The following is a 15,992-nucleotide window of genomic DNA, read 5'->3' as shown; positions in this document are numbered from 1 at the left end:
TATTACACTATATGTTTTTATTTAAACACTAGGACAAAATACAGTCAATCACAAGCGAAGTACTTTTGTTTCTTTAGCCAAGTGATACAGATAAATCTTTGTTTCAGTCTGCCTGGAGCATAGACAGGCTTTATCACTCAGTGCATACAGTGTAAAGTTGCAGGAATGTAATTCAAAAGTTAAACATCCCTGAACTCCAGGAATGTGCAAAATGAAGAAATGGTTTGACCTAGATCTCCACACTGAGTCTTGGTTTTCTGTATGTGTTGGTGCTAAAGGACTGTAACAGTCATTATTTTGATGCTTTGACTTGGGTGCTTCCACAATAAAAAGTGTTCAGAAAATGAAAAACACGTGCAGATGTGATTTCTGAAACAACCACAGTTCTTGAAAAAGTTCAGTGATGTGTGAGTCGCAGGTTAAAAGCACGGAGGGAAAAGGCACAGTGAATGATGTGTAAACATGAAGGCAGCCCTCGGTGGTGAAGCAGAATCACATTTTCTTCAGAGCTCTGGCCGTCTCTTCGATGGCCTCTCTCGGCTCGTTCGGAGGCGGGATCTTCAGGTCGGTGGGCTCGACGCCCCACACCTCAGTGGCGTACTCTGCGATGGTTCTGTCGCTGGAGAACTTTCCTGTGGCAGCGATGTTCTTGATCACCATCTTCGTCCACTCCTTTGGATTCTTTTGGAGAAAAATAAAACGTTTTTATTTTAAGTTTTTCATGTACTGTTGTATTTCTGCTTCTGTAGATTTGCTGTCTTTGTGACAGTTCTTGTTGTATTCAGTTGATTCCTCCTGCTTGACCATTTTGAAGTTGTTACTAGTTCTCTATAATCATTTTGATCAGTTTTGATCTGATCATCTGGAGGTTGGCCGTGCACCATAGGTTACCATGGTGATCTACTTCAATTAAATTAAGCCCAAAGATAGCTGTCTAACCCACTAATCTCACTTCCTGGTACACAGGCCCCAGATCTGTTATGCTGCATGGTACAGCATCGCTTTACTCAAAACTCGCTCTTTTTTGGATTTCCATTAACAAAAGTTGTGGATAGTACCCGGTCCTTTTTTTGGTACCACCTCGGTCGAAGTTCCAAGTGAGCTAAACCGATTCTAGAAGGGGGAGTTAAACACTGCAGACCACTGATTCTTCAGAGAGAATCGTCTAAAGCGTGACATGGGACAACGCACTATGCCGTTCACTACTATGCCGTACATTATGGTGTACACTACTACGCCGTATACTACTACGCCGTTTACCACTACGCCATTTACCACTACACCGCATACTACGCCCTACACTCCTACGGCGTACACTACTATGCCGTACACTATGCCGCACACTTCTACGCCGTTCACCACTACACCGTACAGTACTAAGGCGTACACTACTACGGCGTACACTACTACGCCGTACACTACTACGCTGTACTAGAGCTTTGATTATCTGCCCAAACCAGGGGGAACCAGACCCAACTTAGGCTCTTGAATTGGATTGGGCTTGTGCAAATATCTATTTAACTTACACACATGGATAAATTAGACATAGAAACATAAAAAAAATCAGGTTTTCAATCGGGCTCAGGCCTAAAACTGCCCTGGTTTGATTTGTTGAGCTTGGACAGAAAAGGTTTGGGTTTGTGTCTAGTCGAGCCTCATTTTTCGAGCCCACTCATCGCTCTATGTCGTATAATACATTGTACACTACATCGTACAATTTATCGTACATTATTCTTTACAATTATCAAAGTGCAAACATCGGCGGCGATGACAAGATCCAAAAGAGATCCAATTAGAGCGAGAAAGATGATGTCACAGCAGTTTCATGCAACACCCCTCTGGCGATCAGCTGAGAATCCCGCCTACAATGAGTGGTTACTGTTACGCAGTCTAAAATGAAATAGAGAAAAGAATCCTGGTCCCAAAAGTGAGTCGAGTAAAGTCGAGCTGAAGCATGCTGTGTAAATGAGGCATTAGAAGGAAACGTTACCTGGTAGAGCTTGTTGACTCTCTCTTGGGCTTTCATGTAGTCTTCAAAGTCTGCAAATACTTTGAAACTGCAGAGAGACAAGGGAGGGAAAATACATCAAGTCCGACAACCTTAACTCTACAAAAAAGCTATAAATAAATAAAAGTGTAAAGAAGACATCCATCATTAGAAGAAAAATGTTATGACAATATGACCTGTGCTTCTCATATGAAACAGTTGTGGATATGGTAATAACTATCCTTAAGTAACTTGAGCTTGAATGGAAAGAAAACAATGTTTATAATGCATTGCTCACCGGTCGTGTTTAAAGAGCATATCAGTGAGGTCTTTGAAAAGCTCTGGATTTTTGGGGCTGAAGTATCCACTCGTGATCTGGTCCATCACATGTTTCAGCTCCGGAAGGCTCTTGTAGTAGGACATGGCATCATATCTAAAAAAAGAAAAGAAAGAAAAAGACGCAATTTAATTTACTTCTTTCAACAAAAAAGTTCTATAAAACACAAAATGTAAACAATAAAACAGACTCCTATACCCCTTTTTGTCCATTTCAGCCACGTCCTCCACCTTCATGCCAAAGATGAACAGGTTCTCCTCTCCGGCCTCCTCGGCCATCTCCACGTTGGCGCCGTCCATGGTGCCGATGGTCAGAGCTCCGTTCAGCATGAACTTCATGTTACCTGTTCCTGAAGCTTCAGTGCCGGCAGTGGAGATCTGCTGTGACAGATCTGTGGCAGGTATCACTGAGGAAGAGGAGATCCTTTTTTGGTGAACTTTGAGGAAGTTGTTTCCCCCCAAAATTGATAATATTTTAAGATGAAACCTTTCAAAATAGAATTTTTGCACATGCACTCTTTGTGTTATGGAAACCAAACAACATATGCAGGTGTTAGTCTAAGTGGTCTGGATGGTACCTTTTTCTGCTAGAGAGACCCGGTAGTTCTCCAGGAAGATGACCTTCAGCTTGTTTCCCACCACAGGGTCATTATTCACCACATCCGCCACAGATGTGATCAGCCTGATGATCATCTTCGCCATGTGATAACCAGGAGCAGCCTGCAGAGGGTGACAGGGGAACAGACTTACTGTAAAACTAAACTAATCTGTTTATTGACCTTCATCTGTGCTGTTTGTCATGTCTGCTGCGGCTGAGCTGCTACCTTTCCCCCGATGATCACTGTTCGTGGTACAAAGGGTGCGGTGGGGTTCATTCTGATGCCTTGGGAAACAAAAGACATAAAGTCATTAAAAGTGAATAATAAGGAATATAAACTCATTATAGTATCATTTCTCAGGTCTCTGCATTGACTTCAAATAAGTCAGGGGATTGATTCTCTGCAAATTACTCAATCAGTTAGTACAACATGGCTGCTGCTTGTGATAGATCTGTCCTTAATTATTCATTTATGTCTAATGTTGTTCTTTTATGCAGTTTAAGGACCCTGAATTCAAATATTTGCTGGTAATATTCCCAAGTAAGGAAAAGGCTTTAGATGAAGGATCAGAATGAAAGTTAAGTTGTATGTTGCACAAAAGAGAACTGCTGATGAAACGGATTCCCTGTTTATCACAGTCTGACGATTGCATGGAAAATTCCCACACTTGATTCAAAAGGCAGATTCATTCTCGGTGTTTGTCTTAACTTGTCAGACTTGCGTGTCAGACTGTGTCATGTAACTCAGCGCTCACAGAAGCCCTGTGGTGGCTTGTGAAACCTCCTGACACTTCATAATGTCTTTTCTTTTACATACGGTTGTACATGACGATGATGTGCAGGCAGTTGAGGATCTGCCGCTTGTACTCGTGGATTCTCTTCACGTGGACGTCAAACATGGAGGATGGGTTTATTTTCACCCTGTACTCATTCTCCAGGTACTGGGCGAATTTCACCTTGTTGTCCTGTGAGAGGAAATGAGAAATATGTGACTTGGTAACAATGGAGTGTTTCGTTGAGGTGAAGCTGCAGAACCACAGGCCTGTCCTGACATGTACAGTACTGACTGTAAAGCTGCAAAATGCAATGATGCAATGCACCAATACATCTGTTCTGCTGCAATTATGTGCAGAAATTATAAACAAGTATGAGATGGTTTTTACTGCACAAATAGGCACAAACTATTCATGCTGGTGTGCATTAAGTCATAGTGTAACAAATATGCATGTATGACAACATCATGCAATATAGTGCAACATAAAAACAGGAACCAATATGCTATGAAAGACTTTATTTAGCAATCTATCAGTAATTCAACTACTTTTGTTTGTGATAAAGCTACTAACTCTATTGATACATAGTGGAATAGAGGTATAAACTGGAAATACTAAGTAAAATAGTTACCTGTTTCACTTTAGAGACGTCACGGATAAGAGTAGCATCGTCAACGAAGTCATTCAGCTTCTGCAGCTGGCTGAGATCCTTCACATAATCCTCCCCAATGATCTGAAACAGACATTAGAGGCGACAGTAGTATGTGTGCAAAACAAACGGACTACTTCCCTTCATATATTTATCTATATTCATATATTTATCTGTAAAAGACTCAGGAGAGAAAGCTCAGATCACAGGACAGCTAAGGAATATATTGTTGAGGATTCAGGGGTCTCGGCCACTATAAAATCTCTTTGCACTCGATCATTTATTTATGTTTTGCTCAAACAGACCTCGGCTATGAGCTCAGCCAGTCCGGGGTTGCAGAGCAGCAGCCAGCGTCGGGGAGTGATGCCGTTGGTTTTGTTCTGAAACTTTTCTGGTTCTAGTTCACTGAAATTACGGAAGCTGTAGAGGGAAAAAATGGGAAATGTTTATAACTTTATTTGATCCATCATGGACAAAATAATTATCAAGATATTGAATATTGAAATTATTTGTCTTTTTAATGCCCAATAGAGTTTTGTCTTGGTAGCCTCCAGTATTTCATTATTTTGTACACAGATTTATGTAGTGGCGCTGTGTGTGTGTGTGTGTGAGAGAAGTGGCTTACACATCAGTCTTGATGATGTTGGAGTGTATCTCAGCAACTCCGTTGACAGCGTGAGATCCCACGATGCACAGGTGCGCCATGTTCACCCTCTTGCACCCGTCTTCTTCAATCAGAGACATTTTCCTCAGTCTGTCCATGTCTTTTGGAAAAAGAGCTGCGATCCTCTGCCGTAACAAAACAGACACAGACACACCTTTAGGATACCAGAGTCATGTGTCACAGGTTTGTTCAGTCAATAAAACACAGTCGTCGCAGTAGGTGAGCCACGGCACGTACGTCGAGGTGGACCTGGTTGATTTGGTAGATGATCTGCAGGTGTCTGGGCAGCAGCGTCTCCACCAGGTCCACAGGCCAGCGCTCCAGAGCCTCAGGGAGGACTGTGTGGTTGGTGTAGGCAAACGTGCGCCTGGTGAGGTCCCAGGCCTGCAGGGGAGGAGGAGGAGTTATTTTTCTTTGATTAAACATCACACTTGAGCTTTACTTGCAAACTCTCTCCTTTAACTCTCTCCTGTTTTCTTTATATCGTCCCTTCTTAATTTACTTCACAAATGTTGCATCAACCAACATCTGCCTGATTTTATTTCTTAACCTGCCACACTTTTTATTGCACATGAACATTTTGCAACACAGGGATAACTGTTTTATTTGTCCTGCTCTGTGGTTTTAACCTCCTTTGTGTTAACCGGCTATGATTTCCTTGAGTCACACTCATGAAGCAAAATGCTCAAACTCAAATCTGACTCAGATTGACTCACCGTGTCCCAGTCGAGCTTCTCAATGTCCACAAAGATTCTCATCAGCTCGGGGATGGCCATGGCCGGATGAGTGTCGTTCAACTGGATGGCGACCTGGAAAAAACACATTCTGCACTAAAACCTCCTGATTGATCTGACCTCCTATAACGGCTGCTGAATAACAGGAGATTAAAGAAGCAGCAGGTGTTTCATAACTGAATCAAAATAACATAAAATTTGCCACATTTTTGCACAATATATTATATCTGCAGGCTTTCTAACTTGTTGATATGAAACACATTATATTAACAGGTTTAAATTTGTCCGGCACCGTGCCGGATTTCAGGCTCAGACCAGTTTTAAATGAATATTATTCACATTTCCTCCTGGACGACTTTTCAGGCTCACAAATCGTTTCTTAATTTAACACATTTTGTTTTCAGGCTGATAAAGCATTCAACAAAGTAATGTCACACTTCATGGAAATGCATTAACTCTGCTCCATTTCACCGTTTTCTAGTTTGACACAGAGGAAAAAGGAGTAAGAAGGAAGGAAGAATATGCAGAAGAAGAAGAAGAAAAAGAAAAAGGCAGAAGAAGAAGAAGAGGGGGCGGACGGTGGCACGGTGGTTAGAACAGTCGCCCCATGTAAAGAGGCTGAAGGTCCTTTAGGCAGTAGCCGTGGGTTTGACTCCGACCTGCAGCCCTTTGCTGCATGTCTGTTTCCTGTCCGTCCTATCTAATAAAAGGCTTGAAAACTGCCAAAAAAATCTTCAAAAAAAGGGAGAAGAAGAGGAAGAGGGAAGGAAGAAGAGGCAGAAGCAGAAGAAGAAGAAGTAGTGGAAGAAGAAGAATAGAAAGAGGGAAGGAAGAAAAAGAAGAAGAAGAAGAAGAAGAAGAGAAAATCACAGCCACCCAGATCGCCTGTGGTCAATAACTGAGGTCAAGAAAAAAAAAAAATTTGATTGCAGACAATTACTTTTTGTAATAATAACAATCATACTAATAATATATTATTAGTATTATTAATATTATTATTATTGTTGTTGTTATTTTTATAATAATAATAATAATTATTAATAATAATAATACATTCAATTTGTTTCGCGCACTTCTTGAGCTTCTCTGCTCCTTTCTTTTTGCATTCATCAATAACTTTCAAAGCTTACTTTGTCTGGGAAGCTCTCAAAGTTGGTTCGGCCAGGGGAGCCCTTCTTACTGGTCTTGTAACGGCGGATGATGTCTTGGAGTGTGGCCGCCACAACAAAGTACTCCTGCTTCAGACGAAGCTCTTTTCCTTCAAAGAACTACAACATAAAGAACCACAGAGAGTGTCAGGGCCCTGCTCCTAGTACAGCAGACATGATCAGTGTGTCGAATACAAGAAAATATGGTGTTATGATACAAAATGCAAATGTTCAGGCAACAGTGTGTATTTTGTTTATTGCTGCATAAACACATCCGCATGTGCAAATGACAAAATATTCAGCTTACATTGTCATTGGGGTAGAGAACACGGGAGATGTTCTCTGCCAGATTTCTGTCCAGAACAGCCTGGATGTAATCTCCAACATTAACTGCAGACAGGTGACGTGCATTTTAGTTTGACACTGACACTATATTATGTACATCTTGTATATTATAGCGTAATCTAAAGTCGCAGATTAAACTCTGCAGGAGAAGAAACATTTGAGCTATTTTGAAATCTTTTTGTAAGGTGCCAGGGTTGCAGCAGTTTCCCTTTTCTTGCAAAGTGTTTCTGTTGAAAACGAAAAGGAAATGCACACACTGTTTTGCAAAAGTGGGTTTTTTACGTTAGAAATAGTTAAAATTGCCTCCAGCACTCACAGTCTCTCAAGTTAAAGTCGTTGGGTGCACGGGCGGACCACAGCCTCATGGTGTTTACAGTGTTGTTCATGTAGCCGGGGATGGGTGTGTCGTAGGGCATCGCCAAAACCACCTGCATGAATAAAAGTGCAGAGAGTCAGCAGGAAGAATGAAAGCATGTTATTTCACCCAGGTGCAAGTTTAGAGACTTTTGAAAAAAAAAAATGAGAGTAAACATGACTTGCGTATAAAGCCCTGGTTCTTTGCAATAATAAACAACTACTATAACATTTGTAATATGAAATAATATCAAAAAATAGCTGCTATTTGTAACGCCAAGTAGCCTAAAGTCATGAGATCATTATAAGACAATGAAACCCCTGGACACAGACATGTAAAATGTCTCTTTGAAGTTGTTTTGTGTCTTTTTGTAGTCAGTTTATGTCTGTGTGTGTTAGTTTTGAGTCTCTTTGCATCTGTGTGTAAATGTGTGCATGTCTTTGTAGACATTCTCTTTTTAGTCGTTTTATGTATCTTTGTAAATTATTTGTGCCTCTGCTGGGTTGTTTTGAGTTGTTTGGTTTTCTTTCCAACAAGAATAGTTAGTCATTTCCTGTAATATAAACACATCTTCGGTACCTGGGTGTCGACCCATTTGGAGCCATCTCTCGTCTCTTCTACTCGTCCATAGAAGTGAACTGGCAACATGTACTCTGGACGTGCTTTCTCCCACGGGTTTCCATGCCTCAACCAATCATCTGCCTCCTCCACCTATAATAGATTAGATAATATAGAAAGATAAAAAGATTTATTATGATATAACATAAAGCAGTAGCAGGAGTCCATAGAGAAAGAAAAGCCATTGAGAAACACACTAAAACTCTATCTTATCTGACCTCTGACCTCTTTATGCATTAGACTGGGATTTCTTTCCTTTTGTGCATTAGAAAATGATATCAAGGCCATTCAGGTACACCATTAAATTATATTTTGTGTAAAGTGCTGAATAACTAGCAGCAGGGATTACAAAAATAAGTTCATGCACCCAAGAGAGAAAACACTGATATTAAATCTAGTTCAGTGCTCAGAAGTACACAGAAGTCAGAAGTAGACAAACAACCAGTCCAGTTGTTTTTGACTGAAATTGCTTTGAGGATAACGATGACCTGGACGAATGAGAACATTCACAGGCTTCAGAAGTACATGTTTGCACTGAGAGTTTGAACAGCAAATAACCAGCCGAATACAAAAGGGCAAAAGCCTTTAGTTTGGGGATCGTTTTTTTTAATCTAAACCAACCAACACCAGCTCTGCCAGGAGCTTGCTCCACTGAAGTGTGTGTAAATGACTGTTAATTATTAGCTTGTAATGTTTTCTGACCTAATTAAACCTCTACTCTGGCCCCGCTGCCCTTTGACCCCTAACAGCATGAACATGGACTGACAACAGAATCCTGAATTTCAAAGTAAAAGATAAGAAAGAATCTATGATCTCTGGAAAGGGAAACTGGTGTGTTTGTAGGGAGACGTCTATTAAATTAAGTTCATAAGACTGTATTTTAATGATTAAAGACAGTTTAAGAGCAAATCTGTTTTAGCTGCAGTTACCTGCCAGCCGTCTCTTATCTTCTGGTTAAAGATTCCATATTCATATCGAATGCCATAACCGTACGCTGCAAGACCCAAGGTTGCCATTGAATCCAAGAAACATGCTGTGTGCAGAGACAAAAAAAATTCATAATTAAACATAAAATCCCAATACAAACTCCAGACTGCTGAGTTGAGACACAAAATGACGGTTCATGGTGTAATGCTCACATGTGTTGCAGCATTTCTGTGGCTGCAAGTTGCTTGAAACACAGATGTATTTGTCGGACAACTGCCAAAATAGCCTTGAAATTATAAAGGAGTATTTTTGCACTAAAGATTAAGTGTTTGCATGCAAAAAATGACCGGTCTTTGACTCGTTCAGTGTTTTCTCCCTTTCCCCCAGCACTTTGAATTGTTTTTGAAGAGTGGAGGTATAATAAAATGTTTCCTCTTTTTCTCTCGGTCTCAAACATTTGCAGCCTTTTACCTGCCAGTCTGCCCAGGCCTCCGTTCCCCAGACCAGCATCCTCCTCCATCTCCTCCAGCTCCTCCATGTCCAGGCCGAGCTGCCTCAGAGGGGAACATATTGTTTACATTTTTAGGAAATGGCACACTCATTATGAGTGTTGAATATGTGCTTTTGAGGTTTCCACTATTTCGTTAAAACTTGTGTCTGACCTGGTAGATGGCTTCATCGCAGGCGTTCTGCAGCCCCAGGTTGATCATCGTGTTCTGGAGCGTCCTGCCCATGTAGAACTCCAGAGACAGATAATACACCCTCTGGACATGTAAAGAAAAGAAAGATGTTTAGTGCACAAATTCTGTCTTCACTTTAAACATCAAAGATTAAGGTGCAGATAAGGTACAACATAGAGCGGAGCAGCAAATGAACGAAACTGGAACAAGCAAATATTTTCCTGGCAGTGTAAACATGACGCAATGACCTAGAAACACTGCAACTCTTAAAGATCTGGAGAGTTTTATGGAACAGAAAAACATTGCACAAGACTACTTCCCATAAAAATGTATAAAAACATTTTGAAGAATATTCTCTTTCTTCCAAAACGAACACAAATCATGTCAGTATTTGAAATGCAGTGAAAGTGAGTTGTACTTTAAGAGGTTCAAATGTCATCTGCATGGGAAATATATTTTATTGTTGGTCAGTTTTTAGACAGTCTGAAACATATATGAAAGCCTAGTTTCAAGTGTATATGAAATGTATTTTTTGCAGTGTATGTTTTCAGTGTCTCATCACATTTTAGATGACTGTAGTGGTTATAGTGTATATTCACAGTATGAGATGCAGTTCAGTTTCACATTGACACTGATCTTTACCTTTGGGTCTGCTTCATAGTAAAACTGCTGTGTTCTGATCCATCTTCCCACCAGGTGATCTCTCACAGTGTGAGCCAGGGCAAAGTAATAATCCCTGGGTGTTGCAATGTTTCGGTCTTTCACCAGGGTGAAGTGCAGGTGACGATTGAAGCCCTTCTTCAGCTCTGCAACATTCTCCACTCCCACAATCCCCCTGATGCTGATCTGCTTGCGCTTCTCCTGGTCGGTGAGAGGTGTCGCCATGCTGGATGGGCAGGTCTGTCCTGTGAGCCTACTGTAGTTGTCCTCCTGGCTAGAAGTGAAGTTGAAAGGTAAGATGGTGGCAGTTTTTCTTGCAGAAGTCTCCTCCTTTTGCTGCTTTTCATTGGTGAGTGCAGGGGGAGGGTGTTTTCCTGGCCGGCCCCTGCTGAGCTGCACAGTTCAGACCAGGAAATGGTGCACAGAGAGACTACATATAAGAAGGACTGGAAGTTTTGTGGCATATTTAATGGTAATGTGTTTCCCCTCAAATGAATATGTTCTCCCCCGTTTTGAGGTGGGGCTACATCCATTCCTATGAAAGTTGCTCAGTAGCACATGAAGCCAAAAAAGATCAACTGTTGTGTCTAAAATGACCTGGATGATCTGCACTACTTCCCCCACAGGACAATAGAGACTTCCTCTCTGCACTTGCTCTGCAGCTCTTCTAGAGTTTCCAAATGGATCAATTTCTGATACTGAAACAAATCATTTTGCAGGGGTTGTGACACTTTAGACGTCCCTGTCATCATGTAATGTAATGTTGGATCCAGAGGACATCGGATGACGGACCATGACACAGAGTCCGGCACACTTCCTGCGGGCCAGGGAATGACTACAAGGATTCTCTAGCGGCACTTTCTACCTACATATAGTATAGTTGTGACATCACAACAGTACAGAAGTCCTATGGCTCGTTTAAAAGGCAGAGTTTCTAAATACAGGCTCAGTGCATTTCTCTGTGGATTGAGGGTTTTGATACGTTCACATTATTTATATAGCACCTCGACCTGCTTCATAATCAAATAAGACATGGAAATCTCACTTTTTGCAATATGAGGCCTTTAAGTATAGATTTATTAAATATTTTTTTATATTTTATTAATAATTAGAAGAATTCACTCCCCTCAACAGGGACACGTAAATAATTACTGGTACAGTCAATTGGTTTTTAAAAGCCACAGCCTTAGTTCACCTGCAAGTAGTTGAGGGGGTTACATTTGAAAAAGCCTTATTAAATCTACTTTGATTCACTTTTGTAGGATTATAAAACTCAGACAGTCAGACAGATATAACAGGCAACAGAATACCTCGTTGACACCTATTTATTGAATATTCACACATACAAAAAAAACACAGAGGCTCATATTACACTTCAGATCATCATAATAATAGCAGTTATATGGTAATGACAGACGTATAATTATAACAATCATAATAATCATACTGTGTTAAAATCATAGTAATAGCAATGTTTAATAGTCATAAAATTATCCAAACATATATTTCATTGATGATATTCCACCTCGGATCAAACAGGCCAAAAATAAAAACAAAATCACATCAGAGTTAAAATGAGGGTATAATGCAGGTAAACACACACTCACACACACCCCCCCACACACCCCCACACACACATGTATGTACATTTGGATATATAACACCCAATGTCGCCCAGCGACTGCGTGTAAGTTTTTAATAATTCATAAAAGTTTGACTTTAAATCATCCCCGGGTCAAAGTTTAATATCATTAAAGTGTATTTGGCTGGTTTAGAAATGATAAATGTTACAATCACACACTTGTTAACATCAGTACAGAAACACACATTTATGTTATCTGTCAAACACAGATATAACTTTGTGTTGAAAAGTAACAGACATGTGTGTAATCTACTGGACATGTGGAAAAACCCTTTAATGAGCGGTTTTGCTGAATTAAAGCCATTTTATTGATTTGACCTGGAAACTGAGGTTGCGTGATAACGGCTGCACTTGTCTCTGTCTGGGAGCTCACGCTGCTCTGTGACCCTCTACTGAACGGGCTGCTTTTGTACTTTATTATTATAAATACGGTTACCTTGAAGAAAAGAAAAGAAAACATCAATTCAATGTTGCTTTAGTCAAAGCCTGGCAGCAAAGGTCATGCACCTTCTTGAACGTTATCTGTGTGCAGCCATTTTAGCAGCCATACATCAGTCCTGGTTGATTTACAATCAACATTAATGCGAGGGTTTATAAAGTTAAGAAAGACACCTGACTGTAATACTCCCTTCAATACTGTGGTTATTATATCCATAACAAACATGTTTATTGTTGCCCTTTTGCCAATAGAAAAAATATGTAGCAGCAGGTGAAGTCAGGCATCACAGATGTTATAGTCGACTCCTTGAAGCAATGAATCTAGTTTGTAGCAAAGTTTCATAAATATTGTGGGTATTGAAGAGGGGAAAAGGCACAGCCATGAAGCTCAAACACAGGATAGCACCTTATGTGTATGCTAGACATGTACGGTACGTCTCAGGGCGACGATGCACTGGGAACAGTTTCTGGGCAACACTTTAAACTAACCTCTCAACTGAATGCAGTTACTTTTTTTAGCCATGCTACTGACATGTTTCTCTAAGGACCGCCATGTGGATCAGTCGGTCCACCACAGACTGGAATATCTCAACAACCATTGGATGGATTCATTAAACCTTTTGTACAGATATTTATGGTCCCCAGAGGATGAATCCTAATGACTTTGTTGATCCTCTGACTTTTCCTCTAACGTCACCATGAAGTTCACATGTGTGGTTTCGAGTGAAATATCTCAACAACTATGTGATGGATTTTGTACATATATTCATGGTTCCCAGAGGATGATTAGTACAGTCTTTTCTTAATTCTCTGGCTCTTCCTCTAGTGCCACCAGCAGTCAATGAAATATCTCAATACCTACCAGTTGGACCAACACAATCGTTAGCACAGATATTTATGGTCCCCAGAGGATGAATCCAAATGACTTTGATGATCCACTGAGCTTTCTTCTAGCGTCACCATGAGGTTCACATTTAAATTGTGATTGTATTTGGTACACATGTTGTGGGCGTTTTTTTTGTGCCCTTGAGACACAACATGTCTTTTTTTCACTTATGCTTTTTGTACGTATTAAACAAATGACATGTGTTTTAATAAGTGAGCTTTGATATTTGGTACATGCATTCGTGGTCCCTTCATGATGAATTATAATACCTTTGTTGATTGTTGCACTACTTGTGTAAATACATATATGTATATACTTTCTATTTTTATGGTTAATAGTTTATTCTGCTTAGGTTTACTTTATGCTTATGTTTATGCCTGTTTCCATGTAAGCACTGTCAAATCAAGGCAAATTCCTTGTAATGCAAATTACTTGGTAATAAACCTGATTCTGATTACTTCATTTCTCTAACTCCGTCATCAGGTCAGCATTTAAATGTGTCAGATACTTTGATTTATGACTACCTGCACCTGTTCTGTAAATTTGTAATATGCTAACATGCAAAATATAATGGTGAACATTATTTTTTTTGCTCACAGAGGCTCAGTCTTTGTTGAGGAGAAAGTTGCCCACACGTGAAGCCACAACAACATCCCAGTACATCGTCACCTTTCCTGTTTGCTTTAGTAGGACATAAACTGATTTGAGAACAAATTCCAAACTACATTTTTCAAGCGACAAAAAAGATTCAGTTTCTCTCCTTTTGTAATAACCACACATCAAATAAAGGAACACTGATGAATTCTCATTGGAAAAACTCTGAACATCAATAACTTATTTAGCTATACACCTCTTTGCAATAGATCATTTCAGTAACAGTATTACAAAACTACCAGGATCCAGTCACCTACAGTAAAAAAGCCAGAATGAAGCGAGCTGCTGTAGCACCTTCTTGAAAGAGCTTCACAGTCCTCATCTTTAACCCATTCACAACACACTGCACAGAATCGCCCGCTTCTTGAAATAAATTACACCAAATTCCTGTTTTCAGAGCTGCACCACAGAGAAGGCTGCATGAAGGCCTCACTTCCTGTTGCATTTTAGATGCAGATGCTGTATTTTTTTTAATACAGACAATACAGAAGAATTACACGAGCTAAGCCACTAAGAAAAGCATCTCATGTACAGGAGGATACGAGAGTCTGACTATAATTGCTCTTGTCCAGGGATCATTGCAGCTCCTGACCAGTCTCGACCCATTAACCCCCCCAAACCCCCCAACACACACACACACACACACACACACACACACACACACACACACACACACACACACACACACACACACACACACACACACACACACACACACACACACACACACACACACACACACACACACACACAGATGACCTCTCATGCTCCCCCTGGTGTTGTAAGGATGTTCATGATTAACGGCAGGAAAGAAATATACAGCATATTGTGTTTGTTTATGTAGAATAAGACTAAGATATACTGAGCTGTATGTTGATTGGGGGGACTTTTTCCAAGTCACCTCATTAACAAACCAAACTCCTTCCTTTTAAGGAATAGTTAAATAATTTAGGAAACATGCTTATTTGGTTTCTTGCAGAAAGTTAGATAAGATGGTGAATACCACCTTCATGGCAGTATGCTAAATTTGATGCCAGTAGGCAAGGGAGTGTACCTGTTCTCCAGGTCCTATGTTCCCCGCTTTTCACAGAAAGGGTCCTATGTTCTCTGTTCACAGTCTGTTCTTTTTTTCAAAACCGAATTCCACGGCAAATAGGCCTGTGTAGACCCTGACCCTGACCCTAACCGTAACCTCTAACCCATACAAAATTCTAAATTAAATCCGAGAAGGCAGAGGCTTATGCGACTATTGAACATCCCTGTTCCTCGGGTCCCCCGAGAAACAGGGGGAAACAGCTAGCCTGGCTCTGTCCAAAGGTAAAAAAAAAAAAATCAATCATCACTTCTCAAACTCACTAACTGACATTTCATATCTTGTTTGGTAAAAATCAAAATGTAAAAACGAGACGTTGTTGTTGTTTTATGGGCTGTTAGACCATTTTAGTTACATTAGTTTATTATGGTTGGTTAACATATTTTTGAACTGTAAACGGAGCCAGGGGTAGTTGTTTCCCCCTGTTTCCAGTCTTTATGCTAAGCTAACTGACTACTACCCATAGCTTCATTAAGTGTACAGACATGAGAGTGGTGTCAATCTTCTCATCTAACTCTCTGCAAGAAAGGAAATAAGTGTACTCTCCAAAAAACAGATATTATGCACATAATTTCATCATCTTGAGATTGTTTTTAAACAGGATTTCCACTTCTTTAACTGTCTGTAACACGTCCAAATACAAGGTACATACAGTATTGCAAAGCACGGCCCATCTTTGTCCTGCAGATGGTCCATATGTCCAAAGTTTAGGCATGATAAAGGCATGGCTCAGCGCTGGATGGGGCCTTGAACAGAGAGTCATGGGGTCAGTCGGTCAGGGGGACAACAGGAGGTGAGGGTTGGA

At 40.4% G+C, this 15,992-nt stretch overlaps 1 protein-coding gene across 1 annotated transcript; it reads right to left on the bottom strand.

Annotated features, from left to right (window-relative positions):
* Nucleotides 1-9: 9 nt before the first annotated feature.
* On the bottom strand, nt 10-10,740 carry pygl (phosphorylase, glycogen, liver). Its single transcript, XM_083924006.1, has 20 exons — nt 10,457-10,740; nt 9,797-9,898; nt 9,606-9,684; nt 9,137-9,240; nt 8,169-8,300; nt 7,551-7,662; nt 7,197-7,279; nt 6,872-7,009; nt 5,724-5,816; nt 5,245-5,391; nt 4,969-5,132; nt 4,649-4,763; nt 4,326-4,427; nt 3,739-3,886; nt 3,148-3,206; nt 2,902-3,043; nt 2,523-2,730; nt 2,286-2,420; nt 1,991-2,057; nt 10-681 (listed from the first exon to the last, which is right to left on the bottom strand). The coding sequence occupies exons 1-20, from the start codon at nt 10,697-10,699 to the stop codon at nt 493-495; spliced, it is 2,562 nt and encodes an 853-aa protein (XP_083780132.1). The 5' UTR covers nt 10,700-10,740; the 3' UTR covers nt 10-492.
* Nucleotides 10,741-15,992: the final 5,252 nt, after the last annotated feature.

This window comes from Echiichthys vipera (genome assembly GCF_963691815.1).
Source record: "Echiichthys vipera genome assembly, chromosome: 12".
Lineage (NCBI taxonomy): Eukaryota > Metazoa > Chordata > Actinopteri > Perciformes > Trachinidae > Echiichthys > Echiichthys vipera.
The sequence above is the reverse complement of the archived record's forward strand: the minus strand, read 5'-3'. Positions and strand labels throughout refer to the sequence as shown.